Source organism: Amblyraja radiata, chromosome 14, assembly GCF_010909765.2.
Source record: "Amblyraja radiata isolate CabotCenter1 chromosome 14, sAmbRad1.1.pri, whole genome shotgun sequence".
Taxonomy (NCBI): domain Eukaryota; kingdom Metazoa; phylum Chordata; class Chondrichthyes; order Rajiformes; family Rajidae; genus Amblyraja; species Amblyraja radiata.
Window position 1 is genome coordinate 24,800,762 of NC_045969.1, and position 19,997 is coordinate 24,820,758.

General features: G+C 40.7%; 1 protein-coding gene across 7 annotated transcripts in view; it reads right to left on the reverse strand.

The window, feature by feature from the left end:
- The window catches only part of fndc3a (fibronectin type III domain containing 3A), a 160,027-nt gene that overhangs the window by 74,411 nt on the left and 65,619 nt on the right, over positions 1 to 19,997 (reverse strand). For 6 of the 7 annotated variants that reach the window (XM_033032826.1, XM_033032829.1, XM_033032824.1 and 3 more), the window contains exon 4: positions 114 to 190. In XM_033032826.1, coding sequence (XP_032888717.1) covers positions 114 to 190 — 77 coding nt within the window. Of the gene's footprint in view, positions 1 to 113; positions 191 to 3,743; positions 3,825 to 19,997 lie in introns of those variants that run through there. The other variant, XM_033032830.1, reaches the window with a different exon arrangement.

Consider the following 19,997-nt stretch of genomic DNA (forward strand, 5'->3'; position numbering starts at 1 on the left):
AAAGCAATACATTTTGCTAGTTAAAAGTGTTAAGATGCAGTACAACCATAATTAAATGAGGCTATATCATTACATGTATTTTCCCAACTAAATAAAAAGTCACATCTGCTCACCTGTGATACATATCCTGGAGGCACATAAATAGGAGGCACTGAACCATTTGGGGACACCATTGGAACCTGAGCAGGACCTGCAGGGGAAGAAATTAAATTTAGAACTCACTTCAAATATTTCCACAAATACTGTCAACAAATTTTAACCAGAAAGGTAGCTTTGGAATTCAGGCAAAATATAGCAGGAATATACAAAATCTGTTGTACATAACTGCTAAGGATTATGGTCATTTGTCAAGTCACTCATGGCAGCAAAAAAAATAAAATAATAATTGGTGACCCACAAAATCTAATTTTTACAATTCCATGTTTGAATTTTTGCAAACAGATCGCTGACTCTGCCACACAACTGAAACAGCCTTATCAAAAAAAATTGTCAGTATTTCTATTATTAGAAAATGGATCTAAGTGGCAGGTCCTAAATTAACTGTCACACATAATCGGAACAGTTAAGTAGCCAAGTTTTGTTTGTGTTAGAAAGTGTATTAACAAATAGGTGGCTTTATCCCACTCTGAATGTATCCCAGAATTTTCAGTTCTGTTTGCAACTCCATCTCACATCTAGCAAGACTAAAAAAGCAATCAGATATTTACTAATAAGCACTAAGTACAATATGTAGTACAGAATGGGGAAATATGTAGCACAGAAGAGGGATTATTTTCATGACAAGAATGCAACAGTTCTAGGCAGTATAAAATGGTAAGAAGGAACTGCAGACGCTTTATACCGAAGGTAGGCACAAAATGCCAGAGTAACTCAGCGGGTCACGCAGCATCTCTGGATGCTAAGCAGTAGTTCAGCAACATCACCCTTTTACAGGATGAACTAACCTTACCGGCAATTATCCCATTCCATGAGGGAATAAGAAAATGGTTTCACAATCAACTAATTACTTTTCAATAGTTGTTGACAGTTTGATTAACCAAACCACACCAAGCAACATTTGATAAGAGAAAATTAGACAGTACCCAGTTAATCTGTTTGGTGGAATTGAAGATGGAATTTGATTATTTTCTGACAAGTTCTACCTGAACTGCCTGTTGAAGTTTGCTTCGACATCTTATCTAAAAGGCAGCAACTAACTGTCACTTTTTTTCCCATGTTCAAGTTTGACCTCAATCCCAAGGATCAGGATTCAATCCCAAGGATCAAGATAGAAAATCGGTTGGCAGACAGGAAACAAAGAGTAAGGGTTTAACGGGTCCCTTTCAGAATGGCAGGCAGTGACTAGTACCGCAAGGCTCAGTGCTGGGACCACAACTATTTACAATATACATTAATGATCTAGATGAAGGGATTAAAAGTAACATTAGTAAATTTGCAGATGACACAAAGCTGAGTGGCAGTGTGAACTGTGAGGAGGATGCTATGAGAATGCAGGGGGACTTGGACAGGTTGGGTGAGTGGGCAGATGCATGGCAGATGCAATTTAATGTGGAAAATGTGTGGTTATCCACTTTGGTGGCAAAAACAGGAAGGCAGATTATTATCTAAATGGAGTCAAGTTGGGAAATGAGGAAGTACAACAAGATCTGGGGGGGGGGGGGTCCTTGTTCACCAGTCACTGAAAGTAAGCATGCAGGTACAGCAGGCAGTGAAGAAAGCGAATGGCATGTTGGCCTTCATAACAAGAGGAGTTGAGTATACGAGCAAATAGTGCTGGATTTCTGCAGATGTACAGGGCACTACTGAGACCACACTTGGAGTATCGTGTGCAGTTTTGGTCTCCAAATTTGAGGAAGGACATTCTTGCTATTGAGGGAGTGCAGCGTAGGTTCACGAGGTTAATTCCAGGGATGGCGGGACTGTCATATTTTGATAGAATGGATCGGCTGGGCTTGTATACTCTGGAATTTAGAAGGATAGGAGGGGATCTTATTGAAACATACAAGATTATTCACGGTTTGGACACGCTAGAGGCAGGAAACATGTTCCCAATGTTGGGGGAATCCAGAACCAGGGGCCACAGTTCAAGAATAAGGGGTAAGCCATTTAGAACGGAGATGAGAAAAAAAAATTTCACACGGAGAGTTGTGAGTCTGTGGAATTCTTTGCCTCAGAAGGCGGCAGAGGCCGGTTCTCTGGATGCGTTCAAGAGAGAGTTAGATAGAGCTCTTAAAGATAGCGGAGTCAGGGGATATGGGGAGAAGGCACAAACGGGGTACTGATTGTGGATGATCAGCCATGATCACATTGAATGGTGGTGCAGGCTCGAAGGGCCGAATGGCCTACTCCTGCACCTATTGTCTGTTGTCTTAAGATTTAAGTTCAAGAAGAGAAAAGATACTATTTAATTACCTTTCTTTTCTAGAGTGAAATATATGAGAACTGGATGCAAATCGTAATAGCCCTGTCCCACGATACGAGTTCATTCCAAGAGCTCTTCCGAGATTTAAAAAAATCAAACTCGTGGTAAGCACGGAAAATGAACGTAGCGGGTACGTCGGAGCTCGGGGACGTCTCTTAACGGATCGTTACGCTAACGGCAGGTACTCCAGAAGACTCGCTAACAGCAGATAAGCACTGGAAGGCTCGTGAAGGATTTTCAACATGTTGAAAAATGTCCACGAGAGCCCCGAGTACCGACGAGTAGCCATTACCGTAAATCCCCAAGTTCATATCAGGGCACACTCGGGAGAGCTCTTGGAATGAACTCGTACCGTGGGACAGGGCTTTAATACATTAATCCAGCACTGTTAGGACTTTGGTGGTGGTGAATTAGTAGATTTTCCAGACTATTGGGAAGTTTTTTTTAATATACTCCTTACCCTCCCTCATATTTCTTTCAGTATTTTTAAAATATGTTACATGGTAATATAATACATTTTACAATGAACTCGGTGTGATTAAAGGAAGTGAGAAATATACAAGCAGTCCAGATCACAGCTTAAGCCAGAAACCATGTTCCAACCCCATGTGTTTCAGACCCCAACCCTGGCACCAGCTACATACTTCGTCCACAGTCTGGCCCCCAGCACCGGCCTTGCATGTCACTTACACTCTGGATCATTAGTCCACATTCTGTATTAATGGGTTAACCACAGGCCAGATTATCAGTTTTACTTATAAGATCAAAATGTACTACAAAGAAGTGAGTTGAAACTGCTCTCATTTAATCAAATAACTTAGCTGTGTTCTCTTTTGCTTTCGCAAAATACATTAACATGCCTCTGCCTTTAAATGTTAGTCCATCAATGAAACTTTCTGACGAATGTCCTAAAACTGTCTGTAGCTTCCTATGCTATACTGTCCTGATACAGGGTCACAACTCTAAAAGTCAACCATCCTTTTGCTTCTACAGATACTGCTTGACTCGCTGAATTCTCCCAGTAGATTATATTTTGCACCAAATTCCAGTAACTGCAGTCTCGAGTGCCTCTATGCTGCACAATCTTTTTATTTTTCTGTCAGACTAGCCTACGTTATAAAATCAGATACTGTTCTGAAACACCAGCTTAAGTGGGGTTGCACATGATATTTGATCTGGAAAAACTTTAAACCAGTTCCTGTGTACAACTTGGTAAATCAGAATAAATAGATTTATGTGCTGTACATGCTGTTATTGGTTATTTTCTTTTAAATGCTCCACCCTATAAATGATCATAATAGGTTTTTTATAAAGGTCTTACCATCCATGTTTGTAATTCCACAGTAAATAAAACCCAGGAAGTGCAGCATTAACGAGTCATGCTTACATACGTATGCAGTTCTCCGTTGTGATGACTTGGCAGCAGTTTATTGGACTATAAACTTGTTTGTCTACTGCCAGCTATCAAACCTCCCCACGTCACATGCTTAGTACTGCACTCACAGTACCCTCCATAATGTTTGGGACAAAGACCCACATTTATTTATTTGCCTCTGTACTCCACAATTTGAGATTTGTAATAGAAAAAAAAAATCACATGTGGTTAAAGTGTACATTGTCAGATTTTAATAAAGGCCATTTTTATACATTTGGTTTCATCATGTAGAAATTACAGCAGTGTTTATACATAGTCCCCTCATTTCAGGGCACCATAATGTTTGGGACACAGCAATGTCATGTAAATGAAAGTAGTCATGTTTAGTATTTTGTTACAAACAACTGTGAGGCCATGAGTCTCAGGCCATAATACAGACAAAACTACCTTAGTTATTACTAAATTTTATTAAAAGACAGAAACTTCCCTCAAGTTAAATTTCTAAGCCATATAAAACACATTTTAATTAGATATTCAAAGGAACCTAACAGTGACAGGCCTCTGACATCTGGCTTTAATAATTGATTCCGCTTTCTTTCCAGTAAATACTGGCCACCTGCCAGTGCTGGAAAGATTAATGCAGAATAAGACAGACTTGGGAATTTCTGGTCAATTAACTAATAATAACAACCTCATAAAGGTCAACGGTACAAGTTATGGGTAATAAGGACCACGTACCAAATTAGGGAGAATTTGGTATGGATGTGGTGTGGATCTGGATCAGAATTAGGAATGTATAATATTGTAACGTTCACATATAAACAGCTTTCAGCATGATGGGACTGCACTAATGCAAGATGCACACACCCAGACACCATTGGACATTATTGCCCTAGAGGGAGTGCAGAGAAGGTTCACCAGACTGATTCCTGGGATGTCAGGACTATCTTATGAAGAAAGACTGGATAGACTTGGTTTATACTCTCTAGAATTTAGGAGATTGAGAGGGGATCTTATAGAAACTTATAAAATTCTTAAGGGGTTGGACAGGCTAGATGCAGGAAGATTGCTCCCGATGTTGGGGAAGTCCAGGACAAGGGGTCACAGCTTAAGGATAAGGGGGAAATCCTTTAAAACCGAGATGAGAAGAACATTTTTCACACAGAGAGTGGTGAATCTCTGGAACTCTCTGCCACAGAGGGTAGTCGAGGCCAGTTCATTGGCTATATTTAAGAGGGAGTTAGATGTGGCCCTTGTGGCTAAGGGGATCAGAGGGTATGGTGAGAAGGCAGGTACGGGATACTGAGTTGGATGATCAGCCATGATCATATTTAATGGCGGTGCAGGCTCGAAGGGACGAATGGCCTACTCCTGCACCTAATTTCTATGTTTCTATTGCACCTATATCTGTTTCCTTTAATACCAGACTATTTCACTGAATATGTCATTGAATAACATTTGGGGAAAGCCAAAGCATTGAATATTGTTGAATTATACTATATAGTTTATACATGCATGTGTAAATTCAATACATAAGGTACACAAAGAGTTACTTATTACTTGTTACTAACTATATTACATCCAGAGTTGTGGCGCCATCGAGTGTGGCTGCCTCGCCTGCAGTTGTCTCTCCTTTCATTCTTTTTGTTATTTTTAGTCTGTTTTAAAGTTTGTTTTTGGAGGTCTTGTAGTCTTTTTTATGTGTGGGGAGGGGGAAAACTGTTTTTTGGTCACTTCCTGGTCGAGGATGCCACTATTCTCCGAGCCGCATCTTCGCCCCCGCCTCGCGGCCTACCATCTGGATTGGCGTGGCTTTTCCTGCCGGAGACCGGCCAGAGCTTCGGTTTCAGCAGCAGCAGCAGCAGCAGCACAAGCACAGCACTGGATTCCATCGCGGAGCGAGCTGTGCCTTACCGGAAATCGCCATGTTGGAGCTCCGGAGTGCTGGGACTGGCGACTTTGAACACCGTGGAGCTATGGTCTGCAGAGTTTCCAGCCACGGGCGGCGGGAGCTTCCAGCCACTGGCGGCGCTGACTTTGACATCACGGAGCCTGTGATCTCTCGCCGAGGTCGCCAGCATTGAATCTCCGTCCAGCTCAGCCTGTGGACTTCGGAAGCCGCGGTCTCCGGTAGGAAGCGGCTGATTCAGAGGCTCCGGGCCGCTGAGAGTGTTCTTCCATTCGAGGGCCTAAAACATCGGGCCACCGTGCAGCGACTGCGGAGGCTTCAATAGGCCCCGATCACGGGGGAACAGAGGAAGAGGACTGAACTTTGGTGCCTTTCCTCACAGTGGGAAACGTTGATTCAGCTGTGAGGGGATGTTTTTTACGTTTAATGTTAAACTCTAAAGTGTTGAGTTTATCTTATTTGTGTGCTGCATGGTAACTCAAATTTTACTGCACCAATTGGTGTATGTGACAATAAATGTCCTTTGTCCTTTATCCCTTTGTACTTGATAATCTTATCTTACAGCACTCAAAGATCAACAGCAGAACAATATAAGTGCATATGGATGTAGAATTCAGTTGTGACATTAAAGAGAACAAAAAACAGAAAGTGTAACATTTCCTTTTTAATACAGAACCACAGTTAAACAATACAACAGTCTGATGAACATTCACAAAAGGGAATTACAAACATCATAAGAGTCACACTAATGACACACTAGTAACTTATTTATGAAACCTTAAAAGGGACTTTGTCTTGCAGTCTCCAGTTTACTGCATTAACATCAATACATGTATATACAGAGAATAAAATAACAAAGATGGAAAATAAAACTATCTTAACATGAAATCAAAGCCTCGCCTATACATTCCAGAACTCAATTTGCCTGATTCACAATATGCTTGAATATTACTCTGCTACTTTTCCATCAACTTTATTAATTTACTTAAACCAATGGATATATGTTTGCTGAACTTATCTATTTTCCAAGCAATCATTTTACATATTACAAGGTATTAATTTAATTATCCCATAATACTTGGAAGGCTATTATACCACAGCCGAGTATTATTAGCAAATTTAACAGCTTAAGATCAATGCGAGCTTGTAACTGACTGCTGCAGTATTTCAACAATTGCAATCTAGAAGAAACAAGCTGCCTGAATATATTCTCCTAAGCTTTCTATAAGTGTACAGAATAACAGCATCAAGTGGTGGCTCTGAAAAATGCTGACAGCAGAACCATCATGCTGGCAGCAGGTCCTGATAACATCCCCCCAGAATTCCTGAAACACTGCAGTCTTAAATGCCAGGTCTGGCTCCGTGCGTTCTACTCCTCTTGCCTCATTGGTCAGTCCATTCTGAAAATCTGGTGGAAAGCCATCGTCATTGCTCCGGTTTCAACACACGAGGAGCATGGAGAACCAGCTGGGAACAGACTTCGCGACCTCCTCAATTCACTGTTGCACCGAACACCACAGCCCCGCCCGACTCGGACCTGCCCGCAAAGAGTGCGTCGCCTTGAACCGGCTCCGTACAGGGGTCGGCTGGTTCAAGGCCAACATGCATCACTGGGGGCTGCGTTCATCAGCAGCCTGCATGTGTGGAGCAGACCAGCAAACAGCGCAGCACGTCATTTTCGACTGTGCTGTCCTCCGCCCCCCCCTGGTGGAAGGGTAGACCTTACGGCCCTCGACAACAGCACATTGAACTGGCTACAGCACCTGGAGAGCGTACATAACCTCTGCTGCCTCAAAAGGAAGAAGAAGAAGCAGAACCATTCAACATACATTTTAAACAAATTTGTTTAAAAAAGGGTTTTGAATCTATTCTGTACACTGAAACAGGCTGCATTGATAGCAACTATTGGTGTCAAAGGAAACAGACTACTTTGAATTGCGCTGGACAACATATAAAGTTCAAACAAATGAAAATAAAATTTAAAATTATAATACAATAATATTCCAATAATGTGCTCTCCAGCTCTTCAACAATTGTGATAATTTGGCATCTGGCTCACCAGGTAATGTTTGCCATGCCCCCTTTCCAGTCATCTGGGCCCTGTTCCTGCTTTCCTTTGCCAATCACATTGTGTTTCCATTTCCAGATTCCCTTTTCACTCACTGGTTCCCATGCCTTTCCATTACATGGGGCCTGTTCTTGTGATTCCTTTCAACTTACTGGTTCAGTAGAAAATCCATTATCACATGTAACATGCGGAAAAGGCAAATTAAAGATTGTTGTGGTGGTAAAGGAAATAACATCCAATAATCTGGAAAGTTTGCCAGTTCAACAAGGACACAAGTGTACAAGATGCTGCCTAACTCGTGGTGACTCTTGTGTACTGATTCTGTGTGGTCTACTGTCTCACACTCTTGTAGTTAGTATGATTGTGCTTAATGTAAAGTTGGATTGTCACAGAAATGTATGCAAAAAAAAAAAAATCATTGTACTTCACAATACAGTACCATTGAACCTTAAAGTCCCAAGCAGAATATTGGGCTGGATCATGCTAAGTGTTATTCTGGCAGGTCCATTTCAAAGCACTGACTATCTGCAATGAAAATCTCAGTACATTTCACACTGATATGCACTGCAACGTGGAGGTACATAATGTACTGCTAATCGGATTGCTAGACACTGTTGTTCCACTCCAACTCGGGACTTAATGGGTGGCTGTATAAACAGCGCCTTGCTTCTCATCTTTATGCCAAATAAAATTGGCATATCCTGCATTGGCCCCTGAATTTGAACAGGGATACTAATCTTCACTAAAATGTTCAAAGCAGATAACTGTTTTGTTTCTTTACATTTTTTAATTAATTAAATATTTAAAATTAAAAGTAGATTTTTAATGGTGGTTTTTTTTGTTGTCAGTCCATCAACTTTTTAACAACAACTGTTTCTAAATCCAATCAAAGACTTTTGTCTCCATGATATGCCTATAAGCAGTAGGAAAACCCCTCGAGCAGCAGAAACCATTAGATGGTACACAAAATTGCTGGAGGAACTCAGCGGGTGCAGCAGCATCTATGGAGCGAAGGAAATAGGCGACGTTTCGGGCCGAAACCCTTCTTCAGACTGATGGGGGGTGGGGAAAGAAAGAAGGAAAAAGGGAGGAGGAGGAGCCCGAGGGCGGGCGGATGGGAGGGTGGGAGGAGACAGCTAGAGGGTGAAGGAAGGGGAGGGGACAGCACAGGCTAGCCAAATTGGGGGAATTCAATGTTGATGCCATAAGGGCGCAAGGACCCCAGACGGAATATGAGGTGCTGTTCCTCCAATTTCCGCTGTTGCTCACTCTGGCAATGGAGGAGACCCAGGACAGAGAGGTCGGATTGGGAATGGGAGGGGGAGTTGAAGTGCTGAGCCACCGGGAGGTCAGGTAGGTTAAGGCGGACTGAGCGGAGGTGTTCGGCGAAACGGTCGCCCAACCTACGCTTGGTCTCACCGATGTAAATTAGCTGACATCTAGAGCAGCGGATGCAGTAGATGAGGTTGGAGGAGATACAGGTGAACCTTTGTCGCACCTGGAACGACTGCTTGGGACCTTGAATGGAGTCGAGGGGGGAGGTGAAGGGACAGGTGTTGCATTTCTTGCGGTTGCAACGGAAAGTGCCCGGGGAGGGGGTGGTGCGGGAGGGAAGGGAAGAATTGACGAGGGAGTTGCGGAGGGAGCGGTCTTTGCGGAAGGCAGACATGGGGGGAGATGGGAAGATGTGGCGAGTGGTGGGGTCACGTTGGAGGTGGCGGAAATGGCGGAGGATTATGTGTTGTATTTGCCGGCTGCTGGGGTGAAAGGTGAGGACCAGAGGGACTCTGCCCTTGTTGCGTGTGCGGGGATGGGGAGAGAGAGCAGTGTTACGGGGTATGGATGAGACCCTGGTGTGAGCCTCATCTATGGTGGCGGAGGGGAATCCCCGTTCCCTGAAGAACGAGGACATTTCCGATGCCCTGGTATGAAATGTCTCATCCTGGGAACAGATGCGGCGTAGGCGGAGGAATTGGGAGTAGGGGATGGAGTCTTTACAGGGGGCAGGGTGGGAAGACGTGTAGTCCAGATAGCCATGTGAGTCAGTGGGTTTGTAATGTATGTCGGTCAGGAGTCTGTCCCCTGCGATGGAGATGGTGAGGTCAAGGAATGGTAGGGAAGTGTCGGAAATCGTCCAGGTGTATTGGAGTGCCATTAGATGATCTGTAGGCAGAAACTTAATTTCTACCACATTGCAGAAGTAGAGATGCTGACTCTGCTATAAAACATCAAAACAAATCCTGGGCATTCCGAAGGCTTGGATGAAGATACCAAGTGTCAGATTGAATGACAATACAGAGATAGGTGGGTATGCAAATTGCAAGGAGGGCGCAAATAATGTGCAACGGAATGTAAATAGGCCATTTAAAAGTACAAATACTTGGAATACTGCATTCAGTTTAGTCATAGTACAGTGACGAGCTTTTTGTTGCCTGCTATTCAGTCAGCAAAAAGACTGTACATCACAAGCCGTCCACGATTGACAGATACAGGATAATGGGTGTAACATTTAGTGCAAGATAAAGTATAATAAAGTCCGATTAAAGATGGTCCAAAGGTCTCCAATGAGGTTGATGAGATATCAGGACTGCTCTCTAGCTTGTGAGAGGACAATTGAGTTGCCTGATAACAGCTGGGAAGAAACTGTCTCTGAATCTGGAGAAATTATTCTGGGTCCATTTCGAAGCACTGACTTTTGCAATGTAAATCTCAGTACATTTCAGACTGAATCTGGAGGTATACGTTTTTAAACCTCTGTAGTCTCCTGGACCTCAGAGTCAGAACCTACCCACTCCTCCCCACCCTGACTGGATCCTCATCTTCCTGACCCACAGACCGCAATCAGCCACAAAACATTCTCCACGATAATTCTCAACATTGATGCTTGCAAAGATCCGTTCTCAGCCCCTTAGTTTACTCACTCTATACTCATGGATTCGGCAAAATTCTGCTCTGACTTAATTTTACGAGGTAATCTCGCAGATAAACCATTGTGGCAAGCCAGATCTCAAACAATGACAAGTACAGGAGGAGATAAGAGAGCTTAGTAACATTGTGTCAAGACAACAATCCCTCCCTCCCCAATGTTAGCAAGACGAAGGAGCTAGTTATTGATTTCAGGAAATGAGGTAGTGTACACTCCAGTTAACATCAATTGTACTGAATTTGCCGATGGTCGAGAGCATTTGATTCATAGGTGTAAATATCATCCACAATTTGTCCAGGACCAAACACATTGAAGATACAGCCAAGAAAGCACCCCAGCATCTTTCTTACCTCAGAGGTCTATGTTCAGTATGCCTCCAGCGATTCCTACCAATTTCTACAGATGCATCACACATTGGTTTGGCCATTGCTTTGCCCAAGCTCGTAAGAAATTGGAGTGAGTTGTGGATGGTGCACAGTCCATTGCACAAACCATCCTCCAACTAAACTGCTTCAGGAAAGCAGCCAACCAAAACAAAGATAATTTACACCACACCTTTCCATTTCTCCCATCTGCCATTAGGCAGACGGTACAAAAGTTTGAAAACATCTATCATCAGATTCACAAACAGCTTCTTACCCACTGTTATCAGACTATTGAACAGTCATCCATAAGGTAATGGTGTAGTCCCAATCTCCCAACCTATCTAAATGCAATTTGTATCTGCACTTTCCCTGCAAATCTAATGCCATAAAGCTGTATCACGATACACAGGTAATTTCCCCTTTCCACTACCGGTTGAACTCGTGTATGGCTAGATTGTGTTCATGTAAAGTATGATTTGCTTGAATTGCATGCAAACAAAGTTTTTCCACTGTATCTCGGTACATGCGACAATAATAAAACAATACCAATAATAAAATTTTTATATGTATATCCACATTGATGAAACAAGTCACAAATGTCAATTTTCAGATTAGTTGTAAAGAAACCCTGAACATCAGCAAGTAGACAATAGACAATAGGTGCAGGAGTAGGCCATTCGGCCCCTCGAGCTAGCAACGCCATTCAATGTGAGCATGGCTGATCATCCACAATCAGTACCCCGTTCCTGCCTTCTCCCCATATCCCCTGACTCTGCTATCTTTAAGAGCCCTACCTAGCTCTCTCTTGAAAGTATCCAGAGAACTGGCCTCCACCACCCTTTGAGGCAGAGAATTCCACAGATTCACAAATCTCTGGATGAAAAAGTGTTTCCTCATCTCCGTTCTAAATGTCCTATTCCTTATTCTTAAACTGTGGCCCCTGGTTCTGGACTCCCCCAACATCGGGAACATGTTTCCTGGCTCTAGCGTATCCAAACTCTTAATAATCTTATATGTTTCAATAAGATACCCTCTCATCCTTCTAAATTCCAGAGTATACAAGCCAAGTCGCTCCATTCTCTCAGCATTAGAAGACATTTTTCTTTCTTAAAATATTGCTGCAAAACTGATAGGGATTTCAATTGTTAAAGTCATCTAATCACCAAAAGCTCCAAAACACCTCCCGGCATTTTAATATTTTGTTTCTGCACTGTGAAATATTTTTGAAATGAATTACTATCTTAGAACATGCATCAGGTATTTTGCTGTTTTTAAGGACTTTGTTATAAAAGTTAAATAACTCTCTTTGAATAATAGAGTAATATCAAATTTTCAGATTGGAGAATTACTTATTGGCAAAATCACATGTTTCATCTTGTTCATAAAATATATACAAAACAATTGCTGGTAGGATTTTATTTTGTAAAATAATTAATTACATTTCTAAATTTAATCTCAAACAAACAAACCTTAAAAATTGCATTATTGAAAAATATTTGTTTTAATGTTTCAATTTATTGGCTGGGATGATTTAGATAAAAGCTAGTAGATAGAACAGGTCAAGCTTAACACATTGTTCTTAACATTAGCTTAATGTGGAAATTTATGATTCATGCTTTCCTTGTTACTTGCAGAAGAAAATGTTGATCAGAATTTACTGCAACGCATTAGGTTAACCGTGTATTTGTAAAAGAACATCCATTTCTGACATCATACCGTGAATGATGCATGCTGACATAAACACTGAAAAGTCCGTAAACAAAGGCCACGTACATCAAAGGATTGGAGCATATACACCATTGACATGCACAGCACAGCCATGCAAAAAGGGTTCTAAAATAAATCTAGATTCAGATGCCCTACATAGTAATTGATTTTCACTAAATACTGTCAAAACTATTGTATTTATGGAAACAATTTTAAGGTACCAATGTATTCCAAAGGTACACAAAATTGCTGGGGAAACTCAGCGGGTGCAGCAGCATCTATGGAGCGAAGGAAATAGGCGACGTTCCAAATGTTGTTCTCTTTTCGATATGCTTTAAAATCTGGATTCATTTTTGCAAGTTGTGCTCTAAATATTCTGGACTTCAAATCAATTTGGTTTAAATTTGCCTGCAAATCGTTTCACACATCATTTTTAATAACATTTTAACTTTTAACAGAGAGAAAGAAAATATACAAAATGTATAGAAATTACATGATTATCCACACCTGGTGTGCTTATTGATCTGGGAATAAACCCCATGTGGGCGAGAAGACAATTCAATTCCAAGCATGTTCTTCTGCTCATTGTGATCCTTACATACATATGTTATAGGTTACAAAAAAAGTGTGGGAATGAAATACTCTAAGAGCTCCATAGATGGGCTGTGTGGCCGTCGTTTAAGTTGCAAGAAATATGGAAATGAACTCCATTCCAAAATTATCACAATCAACTGTGAAAATTTCAACTGATCTGTATCCAAAGCCTTTTAGGGGGGAGTGACCTAAATGTTCACCACCCTTTATTTACATATGTTTCACTTCTGAATGGCTTTATTCTTCTTATAATATTAGCACCTCCATTGAAATAACCATACTATTCACCGAGCATCTTTCAAATTATTTTCTGCATTGAGTTGTACAGCACAGAAACAGGCCTATGGCCCCTGTCCATCTACAGTTCCACACTGATCCCATTTGGATCTGCGCAACTTTGGATTTCCACATTTGAGGTAGTGATATCTTATGATTTTATTGAAAAGTCAATGTTTAAATGGTAAAAGAGCAAGAGCAAAAGAAAGTTGATAACCATAGTTTGCCACTGCTACATGGGTGGGTTTAAACTAAATAGTGTGTGGGGAGGGGGGGGGGGGGGTGAAAGGTGAGGGGAGTAATGGATTAAAAGTATTATATATGAATGCACAAAGTATAAGAAAAAAAGTGGATGAGCTTGAGGCTCAATCAGAAATTGGCAAGTATGATGTTGTGCGAATTACAGAAACATGGCTGCAAGAGGATTAGGGCTGGGAACTGAATATTCAACGGTATACATTCTATTGAAGACAGACCAGTGGACAGAGGGGGTGGTGTAGCTATGTTGGAGAGGAATGAAATTAAGTACCTTGCGAGGGGTGACATAGAATCAGGAGATGTAGAATCAGTATAGCCTGACATTGGGAGTGGGGAAGATGCTGGAGTTAATTATAAAAGATGATATAACGGCACATTTGGATAGCAGTAACAGGATCAGTCCGAGTCAGCATGGATTTACGATAGGGAAATCATGCTTGACTAATCTTCTGAATTTTTTTTAGGATGTAACTAGGAAAATGGACAGGGGAGAGCCAGTGGATGTAGTGTACCTGGACTTTCAGAAAGCATTTTATAAGGTGCCACATAGGAGATTAGTGGGCACATGGTACTGGGGGTAGGGTACTGACATGGATAGAAAATTGGTTGGCAGACTGGAAACAAAGAGTAGGGATTAACAGGTCCCTTTCAGAATGGCAGGCAGTGAATAGTGGGGTACCGCAAGGCTCGGTGCTGGGACCGCAGCTATTTACAATATACATTAATGATCTAGATGAAGGGATTCAAAGTAACATCAGTAATTTTGCAGATGACACAAAGCTGGGTGGCAGTGTGAACTGTGAGGAGGATGCTATGAGGGTGCAGGGTGACTTGGACAGGTTGGGTGAGTGGGCAGATGCAAGGCAGATGCAGTTTAATGTGGATAAATGTGAGGTTATCTACTTTGGTGGCATAAACAGGATGGCAGACTATTATCATAATGGTGTCAAGTTGGGAAAAGGGGAAGTACAACAAAATCTGAGGGTCCTTGTTCATCAGTCACTGAAAGTAAGCATGCAGGTACAGCAGGTAGTGAAGAAAGCGAATGGCATGTTGGCCATCATAACAAGAGGAGTTGAGTATACGAGCAAAGAGGCCCTTCTGCAGTTGCACAGGGCCCTAGTGAGACCACACCTGGAATATTGTGTGCAGTTTTGGTCTCCAAATTTGAGGAAGGACATTCTTGCTATTGAAGGAGTGCAATGTAGGTTCACGAGGTTAATTCCCGGGATGGCGGGACTGTCATATGCTGAGAGAATGGAGCGGCTGGGCTTGTATACTCTGGAATTTAGGATCAGAGGGGATCTTATTGAAACATATAAGATTATTAATTGGACATGCTAGAGGAAGGAAACATGTTCCCGATGTTGAGGGAGTCCAGAACCAGAGGCCACAGTTTAAGATTAAGGAATAGGCCATTTAGAACAGAGATGAGGAAAAACGTTTTCAACCAGAGTTGTGAATCTGTGGAATTCTCTGCCTCAGAAGGCAGTGGAGGCCAATTCTCTGCATGCTTTCAAGAGAGAGTTAGATAGAGCTCTTAAAGATAGCGGAGTCGGGGGATATGGTGAGAAGGCAAGAACGGGATACCGATTGTGGATGATCAGCCATGATCACATTGAATGGCGGTGCTGGCTCGAAGGGCCGAATGGCCTAATCCTGCACCTATTGTCTATTGTTTTATTTAGCTGTCAAAAATATCAATGTAGTATCTTGTAAATCGCAGCAGACAGGAAATATATAAATTTATATATATGTACCATGAAGTCTCTGCTTCCACAACAAAAAAATCTTTCAAATATTATAACTTTTGTTAAAATGTAGCAACAAAGAAATACATACAAGTGAACCAATCACAATATATTTGGCCAAAATCAGAAATTAACAGAATTCTTAACAATAGTCGTGATTACCAGAAATTGATTACCTGATTTCCAGAAGTAGTAATTCACAATATAATATTTCTGCCCACAGACAAAATAACACTTCAGCCTTTGAAACAAATGGTGATCATTTGAAGTAATGTACCACAGTTGCTATCAATTTCACCTCAGAGGCAGTACATAATTTAAAAGATAACACATGCTTAGAATTGTAACCAAGGGGTGGGGGTGCTATATTGCCGTGGGTACTATCCTTTATTTAATTTATTAGTTTGAGGTTTGTTTGCCTCGTCCATTGGTTGGAATATACATCAGAACAAAAAAATCGTTCAAGCCTACTCTGCCATTTCTCAAGATCATGGCTGGGCTTCTATCTCAACACCATTTTCCTGCACTATCCCCATAGCTCTCAATTCCCTTAAAATCCAGAAATCTTTTGATCTCTGTTTTCAATCATCTCATTGGCCAAGCCTCAGCAGCCCTCCGAGGTAAGGAATTCCAAATGACAACCAAGAAAAAAATGTTCATCTCAGTCCTAAATAACGCCCTGTGATTGTACTCCTAGACTGTTCAGTCAAAATAAATATCCTGGATGTGACTAGCCTATCAAGTATGACAAAATAATAGTATGCTTCCATGAAATCGTATTATAAATTCCATCTTTTCCATCTCTCCTCATATGGCAAGTCGCCATCCCTGGTACCAATCTAGCATATCTCTAACGAACCGATAAATACATTTGTTAAACTTTATATTGCTGCATACTCTAAGGCTTGTATATTGAATTTGCGGCAGATCCTTTGCTTTGTCAATAATATATATTGATCATCACAGAGGATCAGGTTTTTCACTTGCAGCTGAAGATAAATTCTAGTAGCCTGGATGAATGAGTCAATGCTACCATAGTAACTGTAATTGAAAACGTTGACACACCTGTGGTTTCAGTCACTATAGATTCCAGACCAATATTACAAGCTGCAGAGTGGATTCCATGATAGCTATTTGCTCAGGAACATTTTATCTGATGATTCAGCAGTATAAGAGTTCTTTAGAAAGTTTCAGTAATACGCAAAAGCATAGTATATTTTGTTTGACTAGAAGCATTGGAATTTAGTTTATAGAACACTCACTACAAATGGATTAAAGAGTGTCTTAAACTATTTGAAACCTGCATGAATTTATTACAAAAATAACACCAAAATATTGAGAAAGGCCATTGAAGATGAGTTAATCACTCAAAACTAGCATTTGGTCATTACTGAACCAAGTGAAATTGAGTAAGTTCATGATCAACACTGAAGGTTACAGGATTTTCACGCCTCATCCTTAAATGTACAAAAAAGTATACGAGTAAATTTTACCTCACTGTTTTAAGACAGATCAAACTACTTATTGTTCTGAAATCGATTAAGTGAGAATAATTGTTAATGATAGATTAGATTTATTGACAATTTTAAGATGTTTCTTCTTGTTGAGAACCTAGAATGAGGCCTCACAGCTTAAATATAACTGATCATCCACCTGAGAGATGAACTGAATTTCTCCCCCCTCACAGTTGTGAACCTTTGGAACTTCCTTCCTTGATAGATAATGGAAGCAAGGTCTTTGATTTTTTTTTAAAGTTCTTAATGAGGAAGGCATGTGTGTTACTGGGGACAGATGAGAATGTGGAGCTTACAAACACATTAGCCATGATCTAACTGAATGGTGGCGCAGGCCTGAAGGACCAAGTGCCCTACTCTTCCTCATATTTCATGCATTTGTACATGTGCCCACTAAGCATTCAAGAATGACAAACCCCAATTTCCAAGAGGCACAACAGTTTTTCATTGTGTTGTAATCTCAGTTAACTCTAGGCTGTGATCTTACACGTGGATTAACAAAATTTTGTTATCATTGATCAATTATATGAGTAGGTTAACCTATGATGAGCGTTTGTCAGCACTGGGCCTGTATTAGCTGGAGTTTAGAAGAATGAGGGGGGACCTCATTGAAACATACAGAATAGTGAAAGGCTTGGATAGAGTGGATATGGAGAGGATGTTTCCACTAGTGGGAGAGTTTGGGACTAGAGGTTATAGCCTCAGAATTAAAGGATGTTATTTTAGGAAGGAGATAAGGAGAGATTTCTTTATTCAGAGGGTGATGAATCTGAGGAATTATTTGCCACAGAAGACTGTGGAGGCTGTCAGTGGATATTTTTAAGGCAGAGATGGATAGATTCTTGATTAATACAGGTATCAGAGGATATGGGGAGATGGCAGGAGAATGTTATTAGGAGGGAGAGATAGATCAGCCATGATTGAATGGCGGAGTAGACTTGGTGGACCGAATGGCCCAATTCTACTCCTATTCCTTATGACCTGATATTCAATTTCTGTCAAGCTATGAAATGTTTTTGTAATATATAGATAAGACAACACATTTGAATTGTTCTCATTACTCAAAATTTGTGCAAATATCAGAATGAAAAATAAACTTTTGCATTGTCATACAAAATGCTATATTTATTACAACAAATAATGAAGGATCTCAAACCACATAAATATTACTCAGGAAAGGATCTCAAAGGGCATGATGGGTACGTCTAGATTAAGATGCAGTTATTTAATAATGAACATTCGTAATTCAACAATATTTTATAAAAGAAGAAATGCTTAGATAATGCGATGAGCAAATCATCATTTCCTCATCAATTCTCCCATTAAACATTGACACTAATCTTGAATAAGAACTGGTCCAAAGTTAATAATTTCCATTCAGAAAAACCTCTGAAACATTGTGAAACTGGCATTTGCACTCATTTACCTAATTTAAACGCAGGAACTATCCATCTTTCTGGAATCAAACAAAGCCAGAAGCTCTTATGCTGAACAATCAGCAACAGTGCCTTTAGTGACTCATCCGTGCCAGTATTTAAAGCACACTATGACATAAATAGATATTCTTGGAGCAAAAGGATAATTCATTAGAAGATTCCCAATCACACCCACATATAAGGCTTGATTTTAATAAACTTGTGACTAGGTTTCATTAGCCTGCATCACTATTAAAAACATCCATACATACAAGTTCAAATGTTTAGTTATGCATGAAAATTTGTAAATTAAATTATAATGTGTAAATGCAAGCCAAAAAAAAGATGTTGACCATCTTCTCAGCTGGAAGATTGGCCTTCAACCCAATGGATAGCACAAAAATTGGTGGCGTTGCGGATAGCGATGAAGATTGTGTAAGGCTACTGCAGGGAATAGATCAGATGGAATGTCGGGTGGAGCACTGGGAGATGGAATTTAATACTAACCGATGCATATTACAATTAAACACTCGACTCTTGACTTTATTTCCCAAAACAAATCAACTTGCATTACATATTAAATTCCATCTCCCAGTGCTCCACCCGACATTCCATCTGATTTATTTCCTGGAGTAGCCTTATACAATCTTCATCGTTATCCGCAACACCACCAATTTTCGTGCCATCCACAAACATACTAATCTTACTTCTGGTACTCACATCCAAATTGTTAATATATAATCTCAAACACAGATTAAATCTCAAATCCCAGCACTGAATCCTTCATAACACCACTGGTCACAGACTTGCAATCAGAAAAGCATCTGAAGGCAACATCAACCACCCCTATTAGCTCCTGTGTTTCAACTGTACATTAATCTTATTCCTTAAAATTTTCAATAATTTCCCTGCCACTGATGTATGGCTTATTGGCCTGTATCCCTGCTTCCTTTCTTTAAAAAAATCACAATAGTGGCTACCTTCGAGTATTCTGGTATCTCACCTGTGGCTAACAAAGATGCAGAAATCTGTCACAACCCAAACAATTGCCACCCTTGCATCTCATGGAATCTTGGAATAGATCTCATATGCCCCATGAGATTTATTTACCTATGTCTTCCAAAATACCTAAATAACAGTGACATGCTCCAGATTATCAATGTGCCCTTCGCTAAGCATTATCTTCCACATCTTTCTCATTTGTAAAAGCAGATGAGAAGTATTCACTTAGGATCATGTCCACATATTCTAGTGCTATTCCTTTGATCCACAGGATGACCTACTCTTTCCCTAGTTAGTTTTGCTATAACTGGAATTTCTTTCAAAAAGCATTACTTTTAGGGGACAATAGCACAATAAATTAAGATAGTCTTTTCAACTGTAAACTGGGACTAACTAGAAGATTATGATAAAAAAA